Source organism: Stenella coeruleoalba, assembly GCF_951394435.1.
Source record: "Stenella coeruleoalba genome assembly, chromosome: 10".
In the NCBI taxonomy this organism is placed as follows: domain Eukaryota; kingdom Metazoa; phylum Chordata; class Mammalia; order Artiodactyla; family Delphinidae; genus Stenella; species Stenella coeruleoalba.
This window is the reverse complement of record NC_137156.1, coordinates 20,293,075-20,310,910: the sequence shown is the minus strand read 5'-3', so window position 1 is coordinate 20,310,910 and position 17,836 is coordinate 20,293,075. Positions and strand designations below refer to the sequence as shown.

Genomic DNA, 17,836 nt, shown 5'->3' with positions numbered 1-17,836 from the left:
TTGGTAGTATCAATGCATTCTGAAATGGAATAATCGAGTCCAAAACCTGTGGAAAATATCAGACTCTCATCAAGAAAATCATTTTTAAAATGATGTCCCTAGTGGGGTATAACAAAACTCAATAAATAAATTCCGAAATTAGAAGGTGAAATTAGCCTTGACAGCAAAACGCTCCTTGCCAAGCGTGGGCGCTTGGCAGTTGGCCAACATTTGAATAGAACTGGGAGAGAATCATGTTATCATGATCAGCTTCAAGCTACTGAAACAGAATGAAGGGTTTCCTCCCCCACCTCTGGAGCCTACATCCACGTGAGGCCTGTGTTAATAACACGCTAATAGCAGGAAATCACAAAAATGTAGGATGGAAAAAATCAGGGCTCTTCCAACCCAAACTAGGCACAGATTTTCATGCTATTGTCGATTCTGGTTGTCTAGTGATTTTGACCATTCTTCATATTTATTATTGGAGTGTTTACAGCTGGAGAAAGGTGGTACCAGATGGCCCTGCATTGACATAATCTGGCAACCAGCAGGACATTTACTAGAAATCCAGAAAACTATCACTTAGCTAACATCTGAGGAAGAGAAAGGATATTTGGAGACAGTGTGGATGTCATGGGCAGATTAAAACAAAAAAATCTGTCTTGAATTATGAGCCATGAATATAAATGTTTTCGTGGAACAAAAATACAAATGTGAGTCAAATTCAGCAAAAGCTTAAAACTGCCATTTAATCTGAGTTATTCTGAACCTGCAAAACCTTTCAGATCCTTTGTGACAGTCTGCAAGAATACTGAAAACCTTTAAGAAATCAATTTTTTAAAAAAACAACATTTCCAGATATACATCTTAGGAAGGGCAACTTAAAATTCTTTGGGTCACGTTATAAAACAATATTAATTCTCAAACACATTTTATTGCAGAGAAGAGATAAAGGTGTTGATCTTTATTTGTGAAGGGTATAGGGCATGGGGAGCTGTCCTGATTCACAAGGAAGTTGAGGAACCCAGCTCTGCCTAGGGACTCTGCCCACTCTCATCACACTGGAAGGGACAGGGCATCAGTGAGTGGGTGGCACTCAGGTGCCTCAGAAGCCAAACCTGCCCTCAGAAGGATCAATGATCACAGCAACCCTCTATCTGTCTTATAGTAATTAACAAATAAGTTAAATAAATATAATCAAGTTTAAAAACAAAAAAACCTCTACCTAAAAAAAGAGTTAGACTTATGAAGCACATAATAAATGATTAACATTTTAATGTGTGGAGAATTCAAATGAATAAAGAAAAAAATTGACACTCTAAACAGAACAGTAACAGAGGAGGGGGGACTAGCAATTTCCTCCAAAAGAAATACAAGTGACTAAGGAACAAGGCGGGAAAAGCTACTTAAGCAATAACTGAAGAAACTAAAATTAAAATATCAGAATACTTTTGTTCATATGCTTGATAAACAATTAAAAAAGAGAGCAATATCTACTGACAGTGAGAGTGTAAAGAGGGTTATATGAAATACTTGGAGGACAACTCGACAATAAATATCAGAAAAAGCTTTTAAAAATGTTTGCAAACTCTTGGGCTTCCCTGGTGGTGCAGTGGTTGAGAGTCCGCCTGCCAATACAGGGGACACGGGTTCGTGCCCCGATCCGGGAAGATCCCACATGCCGCGGAGCGGCTGGGCCCGTGAGCCATGGCCGCTGAGCCTGCGCGTCCGGAGCCTGTGCTCCTCAACGGGAGAGGCCACAACAGTGAGAGGCCCGCATACAGCAAAACAAACAAACAAACAAAAATGTTTGCAAACTCTGATCTAGCAATTCTACTTACAGGAATTTATCCTAAAGAAGAAATTAACACATGACCATTAACTGGATATAGAAGTCATTTTAGTGTTCTTTGCACTACTGAAGAATTTTAAATGATCTAAATGTACAACAGATCATTTAAATAAATTAGGGAACATTTTGCATACGCTGAACTATGGCATAGTCTTTGAAAGTGGACCAAGTATTTACTGACATAAATGATCACAATTTACTACAGGGGGCAGGGGAGGAAGCTTATGCGATAGTAAGCACAGTATAATCGCATATATGCATGTAAGTGTTTTTTGTAGGTATGTATATAAATAAACTATGTACAGGCAGAAAACAGTGTGGAAGGATGGGTACCAAGTTGTCAACAGTGACAGTCTTGTAATGGCTTGGTACTGGCATTACAAGTAATTTTTGCTTTCTCGTTTATACTTTTCAGTATCTTCTAAATCTTTACCATAAATATGCAATGCATCGATAATCATCAGAAAAAAAAGGTTTTTATGAAACTAATTTGCTGAGGTAGAAGAGTGATAACAAAAAGGGACCACACACACTTAGCTTTAAGATCTGTAGATGGCTTCAGGCAACAAGACAGAAAACACTGGCTCCCAGGGAAATGTTTCCCTTTGGAAAGTTGCTTTTATGCCTTCATCTTAAACATGTGGGTACAAATGTGTGCACATAAGAAATCATGGGGCGTATGGAACCACCCCCAATTTCAAATCACTCAGTGAAACTGTATGGTCAGAATAAAGTATGACTAGATGGACAGAAAACCATTCCGGGACCACTTTGCTTCACCCACGCATCCACGACACATTTAGTGAGAACTTCCAGTGTGTTGGGTGCCAGGGACATGGCAATGAATGAGGCAAAGCCCTTACCATCCAGAACCTCCCAGGCTAGGACACAACCAAAATACAATGGGAGACGCACTAAAACTGAGGAATTTACAAATTCCTGTGCTATGGAACACAGAGAAGGGAACATCTAGTCCCACAGGGTGTGGTGAGAGGAGGCTGTCTGAGAGGCTTCAAAGAGAAAATGAGACAGAAACTGAATCTTCCAGGAGCAGCAGTCATTCACCAGATTTGTAGGTGTGACACTGCGGTTGTCCCAGGCGAAATAAAAGCATATAAAAACACACAACAGAGAGAGGGGAGGAGGGAGGGAGGGAAGGCGGGAGGGAGGGAGGGAGGGAGGGGAGGAGGGAGGGTGGGAGGGAGGGAGGGGGAGGAGGGAGGGAAGGGGGAGGGTGGGAGGGAGGGAGGGGAGGAGGGAGGGTGGGAGGGAGGGAGGGAGGGAGGAAGGAGAGGAGGAGGAGAGGGAGAGGGAGGAGAGGGGAGAAGGAAGAGGAAGAAGATGATGGCGGCAGGGACAGCACGGCCCTTTGTGCCAAAAACTGCACTGTATGCGTATTAACCCATTTAATCCCACACCTCTGATGAAGCAGATGCTCGTATTTCCATATTACAAATGAGGCAGGTACAACCAAGAGATTGTAAAAGCAAATTTATAGTAAGCAAAAAAGTTAGGATTCAAACCTAGGCAATCTGCAAGAGAACCAGCCATTGCTACACATACTGCCCTCAAAACATAGTGATATAGTTAAGGAATGGGAAATTATTCAATTCAAGAAACTTTCACTGAACACCCACAATGGTCCAGGCACTATGTCAGGTGCTGGAGATACGGAGATGAGAGATACAGAGGCTGCAAGGAGAGCCCCCTTCAAGTAGGGAAGACACCACATTTATACAATAATGTTAGATATGATCTAGAAAGGAACGAGAAATTGATTCTGTTGAGGCCTCAGGAATAAGACGTCTCAAAAGAGATGATCACAGACGAGGGTTTTATAAAATAAACTGAAGCTCTCCAAGAATATTTGGAGATGTGTGAGATAAGAGAAAATATATATGGGTCTCTGCCTCCCATGCCCGTTCCTGGCACAGAGCTCCTCAAACCCTTGTAATTTCCTAGGTGATAAGAGCACTAGAAACATCCCTTGTTCTAATATTTGTCTTTGACCCTGACACTGACCCAGGTCTCCTTAAACTCCTGTAAATTCTTAGGTGGTAAGAGCATCAGCAGCATCTTTTGCTCTAATGAGGTAACCCTGGTGGGCTCCTGGATGGGGGCTGGTCACCAGGAAGACCAAGCCATGCTGAGAAGCCCCACCCCCACCCATCAACACTTCTGCAGAAAAGGGAGAGGGCCTGGAAATGCAGTGAATAACTGACCACGCCTACGTGATGCGGTCTCCATGAACATCCCAACGTATGGGTTCCGGAGAGCTTCCAGGTTGATGGACACATCCACACCAGGAGAGTGACACGCCCCGACTCCACAGGAACAGAAGCTCCTGGGCTCAGGACCCCCCAGACCTCGCCCTAAATATCTGTTCATCCGGCTGTTCATCTGTATCCTTTATCATACCCTTTAATAAACTAGTAAAGGTAAGTAAGCGTTTCCCTGAGTTCTGTGGACCACTCTAGCAGATTAATCAAACTCAAGGAGGGGGGTCTTTGGAACCTCTGATAACCTGGGCGTGTGAACTGGTATCTAAAGGCGGTCGGGGGGCATGGCAGTCTTGTGGGACTGAGCCCTTAACCTGCAGGATCTCGTGCCATCTCCAGGTAGATACTGAGCTGAACTGTAGGCCACCCAGGTGGTGTCACAGAGAATTGCCTGTTGTGAGGGAAAAACTGCCACACATCTGGTGACCAGAGGTGTCAGAAGTGAGATGTTTTGTGTGATTAGTAAAGGAGATGCACAGGAAAGAGAAACACAGAAGGCAGGCAAGAATGGAGGTTTTCCCTATACAAGATGAAAGACAAGTTTTTCAAGCAGAATACGAAGTTTATACAAAGGCACGGCGTATGCAGGGAGATTTTAATTATTATTGTGACGGTGCTGATGTAGCAAAATAAGAACAAAACTGAAAAACTGAGAGGATGGTGAGTGGAGTCAGGAAAGAACCTGGGGAAGGAAAGGCAATTTCCAGGACAGGAAATAGAGCAGGTAGAGCTACAGTGGTGACTGGGACTGGGCAGTTAGACCCAACTGTTTTCCGTGCAGCAGACAGTCCATCTGGAGGGGAAGGGGGAACGGGGAAGTGGGGATGCCTGATGTCTTTCCAAGGATGAACCAAGAAAAACACAACCAGTAGTGACCATTTTGTCATGTAGAGAAATATCGAATCGCTATCTCACGCACTTGGACCTAACAGAGTGTTGCAGGTCAATTATACATCAATAAAAACAAACAAAACATTGCTAAATCAAAAAAACAACAACAGCAAAACACAACCAGCTACCTCTAGGAATGTGAGGCAGGATGCAGCCAGGTGAGCGTTCCCTGACTCAAAGTTTAAAAAGTTGGAGACCACAGGCATACCTGAAAATTATTCTCTACTCTGAAAGCATTTCACTTTAGAACACCAGAAGTCCAATCAGATAACTTCTTTATCTTAAAAGTACTTAAAAGAGTACTATAATACACATACAGATGACCCCTGAACAACGTGGGGATTAATCTGCGTGTAACTAATCGTCAGCTCTCTGTATCCACGGTTCCTCCACTTCCACAGATTTAACCAACTGTGGACCGTGTACTACTGTAGTATTTACTGTTGAAAAATATATGCATGTAAGTGGACCCGGGAAGTTCAAAGCACATTGTTCAAGGGTCAACTACATTTTTAAATGCAGATACACAAGTATTAATTCTAACTATGTAAGGTACCATGGGGCAGCAGAAATATTATAGACACAGTTAAGTAAATAAGATATACTGTACCTTTAGGTGACAATGAGGTTTTAGATAAATTTAAATGCTTTAATCCCTTTGGGAGTTTGGCAAACTGAATACTTAAAGACGACACACCTGAGAAAGAAAGGGAAAAGGGGGATTGTTAGAATTTTTAAGTTGTTAGGATTGCTTTTGTTTTACAATGCCTGAAAGTTAACTTTGATTCCAATTAAAGTGATCGTTTTTTCTTTCTAATGTTAGACACTGTTTTCTAATCATCTACCATCATGCCTCCTTTACTTTCAGTCCTACCTATAGGGTAAGAGAAAAGCACAATTATCGAAACTTTACCATTAGAGATGTTTTTCTTTGGACCAAGTATTATCCTTTCCTCATAGTGCTATTTCAAATGCAAATAGTCTTGGGAAGAGTGATATAATTTCGACTCTTTTCTTTTTAACCTGTGTCTTAATGAGCTGATCACTCTTCTGGGTGAACGGATGCATGCTATTGAATTATTGTCAAGAAAAACAATGTGATGTTAACTATTCAGATAACGGCTTCACTTTAAGCAGATGACTTCCAATATTTAATTGGCTTATGGCTAACAACCTCAGACAAAGCAACAGAGCATGTTTTAAACTACCTTTAACCTACGTTTGGTAACATAAAATTAATCCCAAGGAATGTACAGTAATAAAAATCCGGTGGTCTCTAAATTTAATGGCCAGAGTGGGCTACTGTGAAAACCAGCTCACTCACCCAAGGACTGTAATGAATGTAGACTCTTTTCTGGGAGGAAATAAGTAATAGATGAATGTATGCTCTTCCAACAGGTCCTTCAACCAACCTCCTGCTGTATCTGAGTTATCACCTTCCCAGGGGGCATGTTTTGGGAAGAATCCTAAAACAGTATTAACTGTATGGTCCCAAACTCCAGGCACCAATAAGGAACAACCGTGCTGGCTGCTGCCCTATCACATAACCCCAAATTACATATAAATTTTATCAATTAATACGTACTACTCTAGCAATAACCTAAACGTCATTCAGCTTGATGAAGCTTCTAGATGGGCATTTCCCCAAGGATGGTAGGGTACTGAGAGACCCTACCTATCTCCCACAGCATTTCCAAAATAAGTTTGACAATCACTGGATTAAATAATGTTAAACAGGTTTTTTAATTAAAAATATTTCTAGAGATTTGAAAATGTTAATCCATAATATTAATTGCAGAGAGGGAACAGGACTGATATTTAGTCAATACATTCTTGTAAAATGTATTGGGGTGGGAGGGGAGAGAGGAAAAAGATGGAGAAATTTTGAAAATTTATTAATCCAAAAGTCAAAAAAAGAGAGAGGAAAAGGGAACAACAAAAAAAAGTGATAAAGAGAAAACATATACAGTAGACTGTCACACAAATAAATCAATAATTACATTAAATATAAATGTACTAAGTATTCAGACTAAAAGTCAAAGATGGATTAGCTAAACAATAATATCAGATGGTTTCGAGAGACACACTTAGAAATGCATGTATTCCAAAGTGAACCTAAAAGCATGGAAAAAGATATATGCTGCAAATCTAACCAAAAGAAAGCTAGTTTATCTGTAATAATATAAAACAAGTTAGATTTTAAGAAGTATTACTAGAGATAAATGAGATATTTCTTTAATGAAGAAGATGTAATAGTTTTAAATCTGCACAATCTGAACATCACAGTCTCAAAATATATAAAGTAAATCTAATGGCAAAAAAAGAAAATACACGTATTATTATACATATATGTGTGTATACACACACACACTCAATAGAGGGAGATTTTTAAACACATCTATGTCAGTAGCTGATAAATGGACAAAAAAAGCTATAAAATATACAAGATATCAAGAGCACACTGAAAAAAATCTATTTGATATATTTAAAACACTGTACTTAATAACTACAGAATATATTTCTTCAAAATACACAAGGAAAATTTACCAAAAGTGACCATCTACTGAGTCATAAAGCAAGTCTCAACAAACAGTATATTCCTTAACTTCTGTGAAATCATACAGAGTATATTTTCAAACTATTAGTATGTTCTCTAACTGCTACCATTACTATGGAATTAAGATAGGAATTATTTAAAAAATTACAGTTAGAAAAATCCCCCAATAATTAGAACTTAAGCAATATATTCCTACATAACAAATGAGTCCAAGAAAAAAAAATCACAATGGAAATCTTTTTAAAATTTTTATTTAAATTTTAAAAATTATGACATCCAATTTTGGGGATACAACTCAAGCCCTCCTTAGAGTGAAGTCTATACTCCTAAATACATATGTGAATAAAGAAGAAAAGCTGGAAACTAATTATCAAAGTATTCATCTCAAGATGTGTAAAAAAAAAAAAAAAAAACAGCAAATTTATCCTCACTCCATCCCTATAAACAGAAGGAAAGAAATAACAGAGAGAAGACATCATTAAACAGAAAGCAGTCATAAAATAAGTAAATTTAACAAAGCTTGTTCTTCAAAAAAAAAAACCAATAAAATTAATAAATCCCAGCAAGACTTTAAAAAAGAGAGAGAAAGAAAAGGATCAAATCAAATTATATAAATCAGAAATGAAAACAGAATGCTAGTAGCGATCCTGCAGACACTACAAATAGAACTGAAGGGTATAAAAAAAATCTACAGATCAAAAAATGTATCATTTTAGAAGAAATTCCACATGAAAAATACAACTTGGCAAAATTTACATAAGAAGAAATAATCTCTATTTAAGAAAATAATAAATCTATTATTAAAAACCTCTCAACAAAGAAAAGCAAAAGAAGACAAATATAAAAGAGTATGTATTATATAATTCTATAGTGGTGAAGTTCCAGAATAAATAAAGCTAATCTAACATAACAGAAGTCAGAATAGTAGTTATCTTTTCCAGGTGGTGGAGGGGAAGGGTGGGGCAAAACAAAAGAGAAGCTTGTGTAGTGCTGGTAATGTCCTATTTCTTGATCTTTGTAGAGGTTGCATAAGAGCATCTTCCTTGTAAAAATTCATTACGGGATTTACAAACTTTTATCAATGTACATTATACTTCAATGAAAAAGGTTACTTCAGAAAATTAGGTGCGGAAAATAACAGAGGAGAAAATCTAGATATCTGTGGGTGGCAATGACTTTTTAGATACAACAGCAAGGGCACAGTCCATGAAAGAAATCATTGATAAGCTGGACTTCATTAAAATTAAAAAGTTCTACTGGTTACCAAGGAGAGGGGAAGGATAAATTGGGAGATCGGGATTGACACACTACTATATATAAAATAGATAATAAGAACCTACTGTATGTCACAGGAAACTACTCAACACTCTATAATGGCCTATATGGGAAAAGAATCTAAAAAAGAGTGGCTATATGTATATGTGTAACTGATTCACTTTGCTGTACAGCAGAAACTAACACAACATTGTAAATCAACTATATTCCAATATAAATTAATTTTAAAAAATCAACAAGTTCTGCTCTGCAAAGGACAATGTCAAGAGAATGAGAAGACAAGCCAGAGACTGAGAGGAAATCTTTGCAAAAGGCACATCTGATAAAGGACTGTTATTCAAAATATACAAGAACTCTTAAAACTCCACAGTAAGAAAATAAACAACCTAATCAAAAAATGAGCCGAAGACCTTAATAGATATCTCACCAAAGAAGATATACAGGTGGCAAATAAGCATATGAAAAGATGCTCTACATCTTATGTCATCAGGGAAATGCAAATTAAAACAACAATGAGCTACGACTACACACCTATTAGGATGGCCAAAATCTGGAACACTGACAACATCAAATGTTCCAGGATGTGGAGCAAGAGGAACGCTCACTCATTGCTGGTGGGAATGCAAAATGGGACAGCTGCTTTGGAAGACAGTTTGGTGATTCCTTATAAAACTAAACTTATTGTTACCATGTAATTCAGCAATCACACGCCTTGGTATTTACCCATAGTAGTTGAAAACTACACGAAATTCTGGAAAAGGCAAAACTCTGGAAACAGTAGAAAGACCAGTGATTGCCAGGGGTTGGGTATGGGGGTGCATGGGGAGGAAGGATAAACAGGTAGAACACAGAATTTTTCAGGCAGTGAAAATACTCTGCATGATACTATACTATAATGAGGGATGCATGTCATTATACATTTGTCCAAACCCATTAAACACCAAGAGTGAACCCTAATGAAAACTATGGACTTTGGGTGATTACGATGCATTAATGGAGGGTCATCAATCGTAACAAATGTCTTAACTCTGCTGATGGATGTTGATAACAAGGGAGGCTATGCCTATGTGGGCCCAGGGAATATATGAAATCTCTCTACATTTCTCTCAATTGTGCTGTGAACCTAAAACTACTCTAAAAAAGTTAAGTCTTTAAAAAAAATTAGGTATGGAAGAGGAAAGGACACCAGATTCTTATTTTAAATATTGACAAGAGTTATCACTGACTACTCATGACCAATTCTTTCACGTATTTTTTCACTCAGCAAAGTATATGCTACGACAATGTTTAAAAATGGATGTATATATCCCCAAATCATGCTGAAAATATCTGTTAGATCGAAGTTAAACTTCAAGTTTGTTTCACTCAGGTTGACTTGAGTTGTTTTGCTTTGTTCTTTGAGAAAATGATAATTTCTAAACTTTCAATATTTTCTTTTGTGTCAGACACACCTGGAACACCACATAAAATTGTAAATGCCTACAACCAAATGCAAGGCCAGAATGGAACAATTATTTTACACTACTGGTGACACCCACCCATCTGTTCACTCCTTAATCATAAACTTCCTTTTAAAAAGGAAGGTAGACAAAAAAGAATAAATAATCCAACAATACTTTTCTCTAGAAATAGAACTATCACACCCTCAAGTAATGAAAGTAATAAAACGTGAAGCTCCTAAGTTAGAATAAAGGTGAATAAAGTCATGTTTGAGCATTTATTTTAAACAAAGAAAGCAGGATTAAAGGTAAAAAGGACTAAAGTCTCAGATACAAGATTGTTCAGTTAAAGTATTTTTTATCTAATCCCAGACTAAGTTACTAGCTTCTTTTTTTCTTGATGAAATGTTTTGTTTTAGTTTCCTAGGCATCCACAACTCATAAATATATTATATTTCTTCTTTAAAGAAACACCCTTGCTAAGTGCTAATGGAATGAAAGGCATAACTGGGGCCAGTACTGTTCAGTTTTTTGAAAATGAAAAAACTAAATTCACTTTTGATAAAAACGTAACAGATTATTACACAAAGGGTCCTCCACTCTGGCAGACTTCAGAAATGGGGTCTTGGCAACATGAATGAATTGAGGGTGCCTGGCAGCCAAAATCTCAGGAAAAACAAAAAAATTAACCTGCCTTGTACTTCCTGAAGTCAGTTACTCAACAGTGCCATGGAAGAAACTGATCACCAAGAAAACATTTCCCCACAAAGAAAGGACAGAAGAGACGTTTTCAACCTCTGGCCAAAACTATTCAATTCTGCCCCCCAAATAAAGCAAAACTTAGCCTTCAGAGCTGTGAATTAAAACGAAATTTATCACCAAAAGCTTTCATCTGGAGACTTTACTGGATGAATAACCCTTCTTGTAATTTATTTTTGTTTTACTATGTGTCAAATTTAGAAGAAAAAAATGGTCGAATTTTTATTTCTCCTTTCAAAACAAAACTATTATCGAAATATTTATGACTAATAAAAAAGTAATTATAAAATGTTTAGAATTATAATTTGCCATCTGATGTAATTAACTTCCTAAGACAGGAAATTAAATTTGACATTGCAGTTTTAACCCATTAATCATGCATGTACTTAAAAGCCTATGACAATAACATATAAAACTCTAAAATTTTGATATTCTGGAATCAGTGTGATTCACATGGTTGGAAAAAACGGTTTAAGGTGGGTCCTGGTTGACCGGAAGCATATTAATAATTTAACAAAATCCTGCTATGGAGTTCTAGCAACATGATACAGGGAAACAAAAGACCTCTTTCTTGTCGGTTAGAAAGCATATAGATTTGACACTGTAGATATCAGAACAAAGGTGAGAATTAAAATCTTTAGATTTCTACTAATTCCAATGGCTTCCCTGGAGAGTTCAGAAACACTAAAAAAAAAAACTAAGTAAATAAATAAAACACGATGGAGTATTTCCATTTCAAAAATAAGACTGAGAAAAAGAGATTCAAGAACTAGGAATATAGGAATAAAAGACTAGTGGGAAAAAACGGTCAACACACTTAATTTTTGAATGCCCTAAAATCCAAATCTATGCAGTTTTTAAAATACTGTTTCACCCTGTATAACCATAAAAATATCAATTAAATATGGCTGAAATCATGACTCTAAACAAAAGTACTTTCTGCTGAGTAGCTGTCGCACAGAAACCTGGCCTCTTTAAATATCAAAGTGATTAAGAAAATGCATTGACGTGCTATGGAAAAAGCCAATGTTTTCCAAATCGCATACACAAAATTATTTCCTTACACTTCCAAGGGAAATCTAGACAGCCAAATCAGAAAATCCCAACCACAGTATAAGAGGCTGATTGATTGATCACTAAGGCAATTCTGAACAAGAGTCTGTCGGTACTAGGTATGACTCTACAAACTTTTCCAAATTATGTAAACGTGGTTTCCTCATCTCTAAAGGGGAATAATAACATTTGTGCTATTTAACTTCACAGGACTATTTTATGAATCAAATATGGTAGTAAAAGTTAACACTTATTGAGAGTGCATAGTATGTGACAGGCGATTCTTATGGCTTTTATGTGTATTATCTCATTTAATCCTTAGAACATCGTTATGTAGGAGGTGCTATTATTATTTTAGAGATGGGGAATCTGAGGCATAGAGAAGTTAGGTAACTAGTCCAAGGAAACTCAGATGTAGAGAAGCCCAGATTTGAACCTATGTATTTTGACTCCAGAATCCACTGGTATACACTGAGATATGAAAGATCTACAGCACCCCAAAATGCAAGGGACAATTCTAGAATCTGTTTATCTTGTCTCATCCAGAAAATCAAATCAGAGCCACCACCAGATGGCTGGAGAAAAAATAAAATATTTGGGTGCTTCAGGTCAACATTTCCAAAAGAAAAACACTCCAAGACAGGATTCTAAATCATCTTTAAACAAAATAATCCAATTTAGAACAAAGTGAGGGGAGGAAATAAGGACAGACATTCCTGAAGAGACTAAGATCATAAAATCTAGGATAACTGGGACGGGTAACTAGGGAGAACAGAATACAGAGCTTGTGACATTTAGGGAAGGAAAGTGTGTGAAATGAGCAGAGAGAGAAGAGCTGCATTCCCCCAAAACACTCAACTTTGATCCAAAAAGTCATCAGATCCAAAGGATTAGTCACGAGGTGATGACTGAAACACCCTGCTTCAGATACTAGGTCAGCCCAGAGGACTCACCACAGAACTAGTTAATGAAGTTCAGCTAGAACAGGGAGTTTCAAGCCTTTTCAACCATGACCCACATAAAGAAAGAGATTTGTCATCATGATGCAGGAACCTCATAGCAAAATAAACACATACACATGTAATAGAAAACTAAAACCCAAAATTTCCTGAACAATGCACTCTGGTATTTTTCTATTCTATTTCTTTTTTTTTTTTTTTTTAATGCTTACCAGGTCTTGACCCACAATCTGAAAACACACTGGGATAGAAGGCCAAGAGCAAGCTGGGGCGCAGGGCCGGCCCCACAAACAGGATAAGAGAAGCTCCTGCCTGTGTGTGGTCCGTTCACTGCCCTGTGGGGCTCTCGCAGAGCAGAAGCAGGGCATCAGCATTGGAAACGTTGCCCATACACACTACACCCCTCCTACTAAATCATACTTCAACCTCCTCCACCCCAAGCCCCTTAACAACAGAAGGCTGCCTGTCCTCTGCACATGAGCCTGACAGGGAAGCTGAGCTGTAAATATCAGGGCTTTGCTGCATCAACTTTCATATCACAAAGCAAGGAGCCAAACTTCCTCTCTAGAGTTTCCAAATAAGTCCCTGAAAGAATGGTTCAGGTACAAAATCAAATTCCACTTGGTGCTTAAATTCCTCAGAATTCGAGGCTGCCAAACTGTCTTGTGTTTCTTTGCAATTCCTTGTAAATAATCGTCCTGGGCTCGGTCTCAAGACTGAACAATTCAATTGCAAACTCCTCCCCCATGCTTTTTTATTGTTTTCCATTGAAAAGCTCAGAAAAAAAGTCATGAACATTTTTCCCTATTTTGAAGTTTCTATAAATATTTTACACTCAGTTGGATTTCTTGTGGACTTTCCATCCAGGAGCAGAAAAGCTACCAATCACTTTCAGATATTTAGCCTGGATGAAAAAAAAGCCCGTAAAGAATTTGTGTTCAGGAGGGTCAGCCCCAAGAGGAAAAAAGGTGGGGAATACAGGTGTTGGCAATTGTCCCAGGGCACCGGCAAACACAGCAACGAATGAATCAGAGGGGGCAGAAATGTGTCAGGAGTGTCAAAACTTGAATGTAAGTGAGCAGAAAACACCCCGAAGAGTCGGTATCTACCCATCAAGCTGTGGAAAACATCCTTGGAAGGATTCATGGTTCTAACACCTGGGAACAGACTGCAGGTAGGTGAAAAGATGCACAAAATCAGGTCACACAGGTAGGAAAGTGGAGCAAAGAGACAGGCAAATGTCATCTCTGAATACATGCTCTGACTCTGTACAAAAGAAATCTCTATAAACTTCACCATGGTTTTCAACTGCAATTTAAAAACCACAAAAGGGAATTCGATTAAATGAAATCAAATTTAAAGAAAATATTTATTGATTACGTACAAGGTCTTAGGCTAGATGTAGTGTGTCTTCGAAGGTTAGGAAAGAATGATGGACGGAAGTAGGGAAGAGAACTAAGCTGGTGGAGAAACATCCACATCTAATTACAATGCGGCAGAATGAAGGAAGCACTGTTGCAGGAGTTTAAACCAAAGGAGAGGGTCCAATAGACAAGGTTGTCCAGTAGGGCTGCACCTCAGGGCATATGACGCACATGACAAGGAAGATGAAGGGCCTCAGACTCATTCTGCCCCTCACTGCCTCCCAAACCCAAACAATAACAACAGGTCTTTGGGGTCTGGCTTCTTCAACTGAGCGTAACGTTTCAGGGGGTTCAACCGTGTCTTAGGCAGGATCAGTGCCACGTTCTCTCATGCTACTGAGTAGTGTTTCACAGTACAGATACACCATATTTTGTTTATCCCCTCACCAGTAATGGGCATTTGGGTTTCCACTTTGGGGCGATCATGAATAACACTGCTATCAACATTCATTCACGAGTCTTCTTGTGGACATACGTTTCATTTCTCTTGGGTAACACCTAGAAGTGGAACTGCTGGGTCATCAAGCAAATTTGTGTTTAACTTTTTTTTTTTGTTTTTTTTTTTTTTGCGGTACGCGGGCCTCTCACTGCTATGGCCTCTCCTGTTGCGGAGCACAGGCTCCGGACGTGCAGGCTCAGCGGCCATGGCTCACGGGCCCAGCCGCTCCGCGGCATGTGGGATCTTCCCGGACCGGGGCACGAACCCATGTTCCCTGCATCAGCAGGCAGACTCCCAACCACTGTGCCACCAGGGAAGCCCCTGTGTTTAACTTTTTTTTTTTTTTTTTTACGGTACGCGGGCCTCTCACTGCTGTGGTCTCTCCCGTTGCGGAGCACAGGCTCCGGACGCGCAAGCTCAGCGGCCACAGCTCGCGGGCCCAGCCGCTCCGCGGCATGTGGGATCCTCCCGGACCAGGGCACGAACCCACGTCCCCTGCATCGGCAAGCGGACTCCCAACAACTGCGCCACCAGGGAAGCCCTGTGTTTAACTTTTGAAGCAACTGGTTAACCAGTATCCAAAGAGGCTGCCCCATTTTACACTCCCGCCAGTAATGCATGAGTTCCCATTTCCCACATCCTCTCTAACACTTATGTTGATTATAGGCAAACTATTGGCTCTGAAGTGGTATCTCAATGTGGTTTGAATTTGTGTTTGCCTGATGACTAAGGAGTGTCCCTTACTGCACTCTGGATTTCACATCCTTAGCAACTGGCATTTAACAACTACTGATTTTGTCCTGCCAGTAGAGAAAAATGTTCAAGTCCCTTCCATCTTAAAAACAAAAGCCAAACAGACCTCATGTCTATAAAAGGTGATCTATAATGGTTTCCACTTTGTTATAGTCACCTCTTTGTGGCATTCGACTAATAGAACAGTTGTTTTTCTTAAAGAAAAGACTAAACCCCAGAGAAACTCCTGTTGCAGGGATATGTCTCCATTATTTTCAGCTTTGCCCTATATATCTATGAGAGTGTCTTTCATGTGAACTAGTTTTCCAATTCAGTCTCAACCTTCCTTTAGGTTCACTACTTCAGAAGCTGTGAAGTTCCTCTTCGAATGTTTGTTTGGAAACCACATGGGTATCTTTTTCAATGAAGACCAATGTCAATATCAGGAATAAAAAAGCAGAGCTGAATGTCTGTATCAGTATCTTCAGCTCAGTTGAATAATTAATCCTCATCGAATATATATATAACATCACAAGATGAAAGGCCCTTATTCAACAATGCTGGAAAACACCTGCAACAGATAATGAAAATGAAGTATTCCCTCTAGAGATAAAGCTACTTCATCTTAAACCTCATCCTACTGTGAATTCAAACTCTCAAGTTTCACTTTCTAAACCTACTGACTCTTCCCTCTACTCACACAAACACTTGTAATGAAAACTTCTTTTGCCTCATCATGAAATCTAGTCCTTCAACTTCTCTCTATTCTTACATTCAAATCTTGTTAAAAATTTAAAAACATTTGTGATGGTCAGAATCGTAAGATGGTCCTCAAGATTCCTGCCCCCTGGTAAACACACCCGCTATAATTTCTTCAAGTGTGTGGGCAGACCAATGAATATGCTGGGATATTATGAATGTGATTAGGTTACTAATCAGTCAACTCCGAGTTAATCAAAAGGGAGATTGGGGCTTCCCTGGTGGCGCAGTGGTTGGGAGTCCGCCTGCCAATGCAGGAGACGCGGGTTTGTGCCCTGGCCCGGGAAGATCCCACATGCTGCGGAGCAGCTGGGCCCGTGGCCATGGCCGCTGAGCCTGCGCGTCCGGAGCCTGTGCTCTGCAATGGGAGAGGCCACAACAGTGAGAGGCCCACATACCGCAAAAAAAAAAAAAAAAAAAAAAAGGGAGATTGTCTTGCGTGGGTCTGACTCAAACAGGTGAGCAGACTGAAAGAAAGAGCATCAGAGAGATGTGCTTCTGCTGGCCTGGAACGCGAGGCAGACAGGCATGTTGTGAGAGGAGGGGACTACATGGCAAGGACCTGAACACAGCCTCCAGGTGCTGGGAGTGGTCCCGGGCAAGCAGCGAACAAGAAAATAATGACCTAGTCCTACAGCCTCAGGAAACTGATTCTGCCAACAACCAGTGAGCTTGAGGAAGACCCCAGGTCACAGGTAAGATCACAGCCCCAGCTAACAACTTGATTTCTGCCTCATGGCACTGAGAACCCACCTAACCTCTACCCAGACTTCTGACCCCAAAACACTGTGTCATAATAAATCTGTGTCAACTTAAGCGGCCATGTTTCTGGTAATTTGTTACCCAGCAATAAAAAACCAATACAATAGTTTAAAAATAATATCCTCTTTCCGAGAAAGACAAATACCGTATCACTTATACGTAGAATCTAAAATATGACACAAATGAACATATCTACAAAACAGAAACAGACGCACAGACATAGAGAAGAGACATGTGGTTGCCAAGGGGGAGGGGAGGTCGGGGAGAGGGATGGACTGGGAGTCTGGGGTTAGTAGATGCAAACTATTTCATCTGGAATGGGTAGACAACATGGTCCTACTGTATAGCACGGGGAACTATATTCACTATCCTGGGATAAACCATAACGGAAAAGAATATAAAAGAGAATGTATATATGTGTATAACTGAATCACTTGGTTGTACAGCAGAAATTAACTCAACATTGTAAATCAACTAGACTTCAATAAAAATAATAAATAAAAATAATATCCTCCTTTCCATCTGTGTCACTTCAAGAATAGCTTATCAGCTGATAAAATTGTAGCACGAGTATTTTCACAAAAGGGTGGAAAGAATTAGAAGCCAACAAGAGCATCAGCAGCATTTATACCATAATTACAACTAAGCTTGACACTATTCTCCAGGCGCGGCTC

The 17,836-nt window shown here is 39.4% G+C and overlaps 1 protein-coding gene across 7 annotated transcripts in view; it reads right to left on the bottom strand.

Annotated features, from left to right (window-relative positions):
- Positions 1-17,836, bottom strand: part of CARMIL1 (capping protein regulator and myosin 1 linker 1) — a 353,818-nt gene that overhangs the window by 122,596 nt on the left and 213,386 nt on the right. For all 7 annotated transcript variants that reach the window (XM_079933710.1, XM_079933709.1, XM_079933705.1 and 4 more), the window contains one exon: positions 5,615-5,701. In XM_079933710.1, coding sequence (XP_079789836.1) covers positions 5,615-5,701 — 87 coding nt within the window. The remainder of the gene's footprint in view (positions 1-5,614; positions 5,702-17,836) is intronic.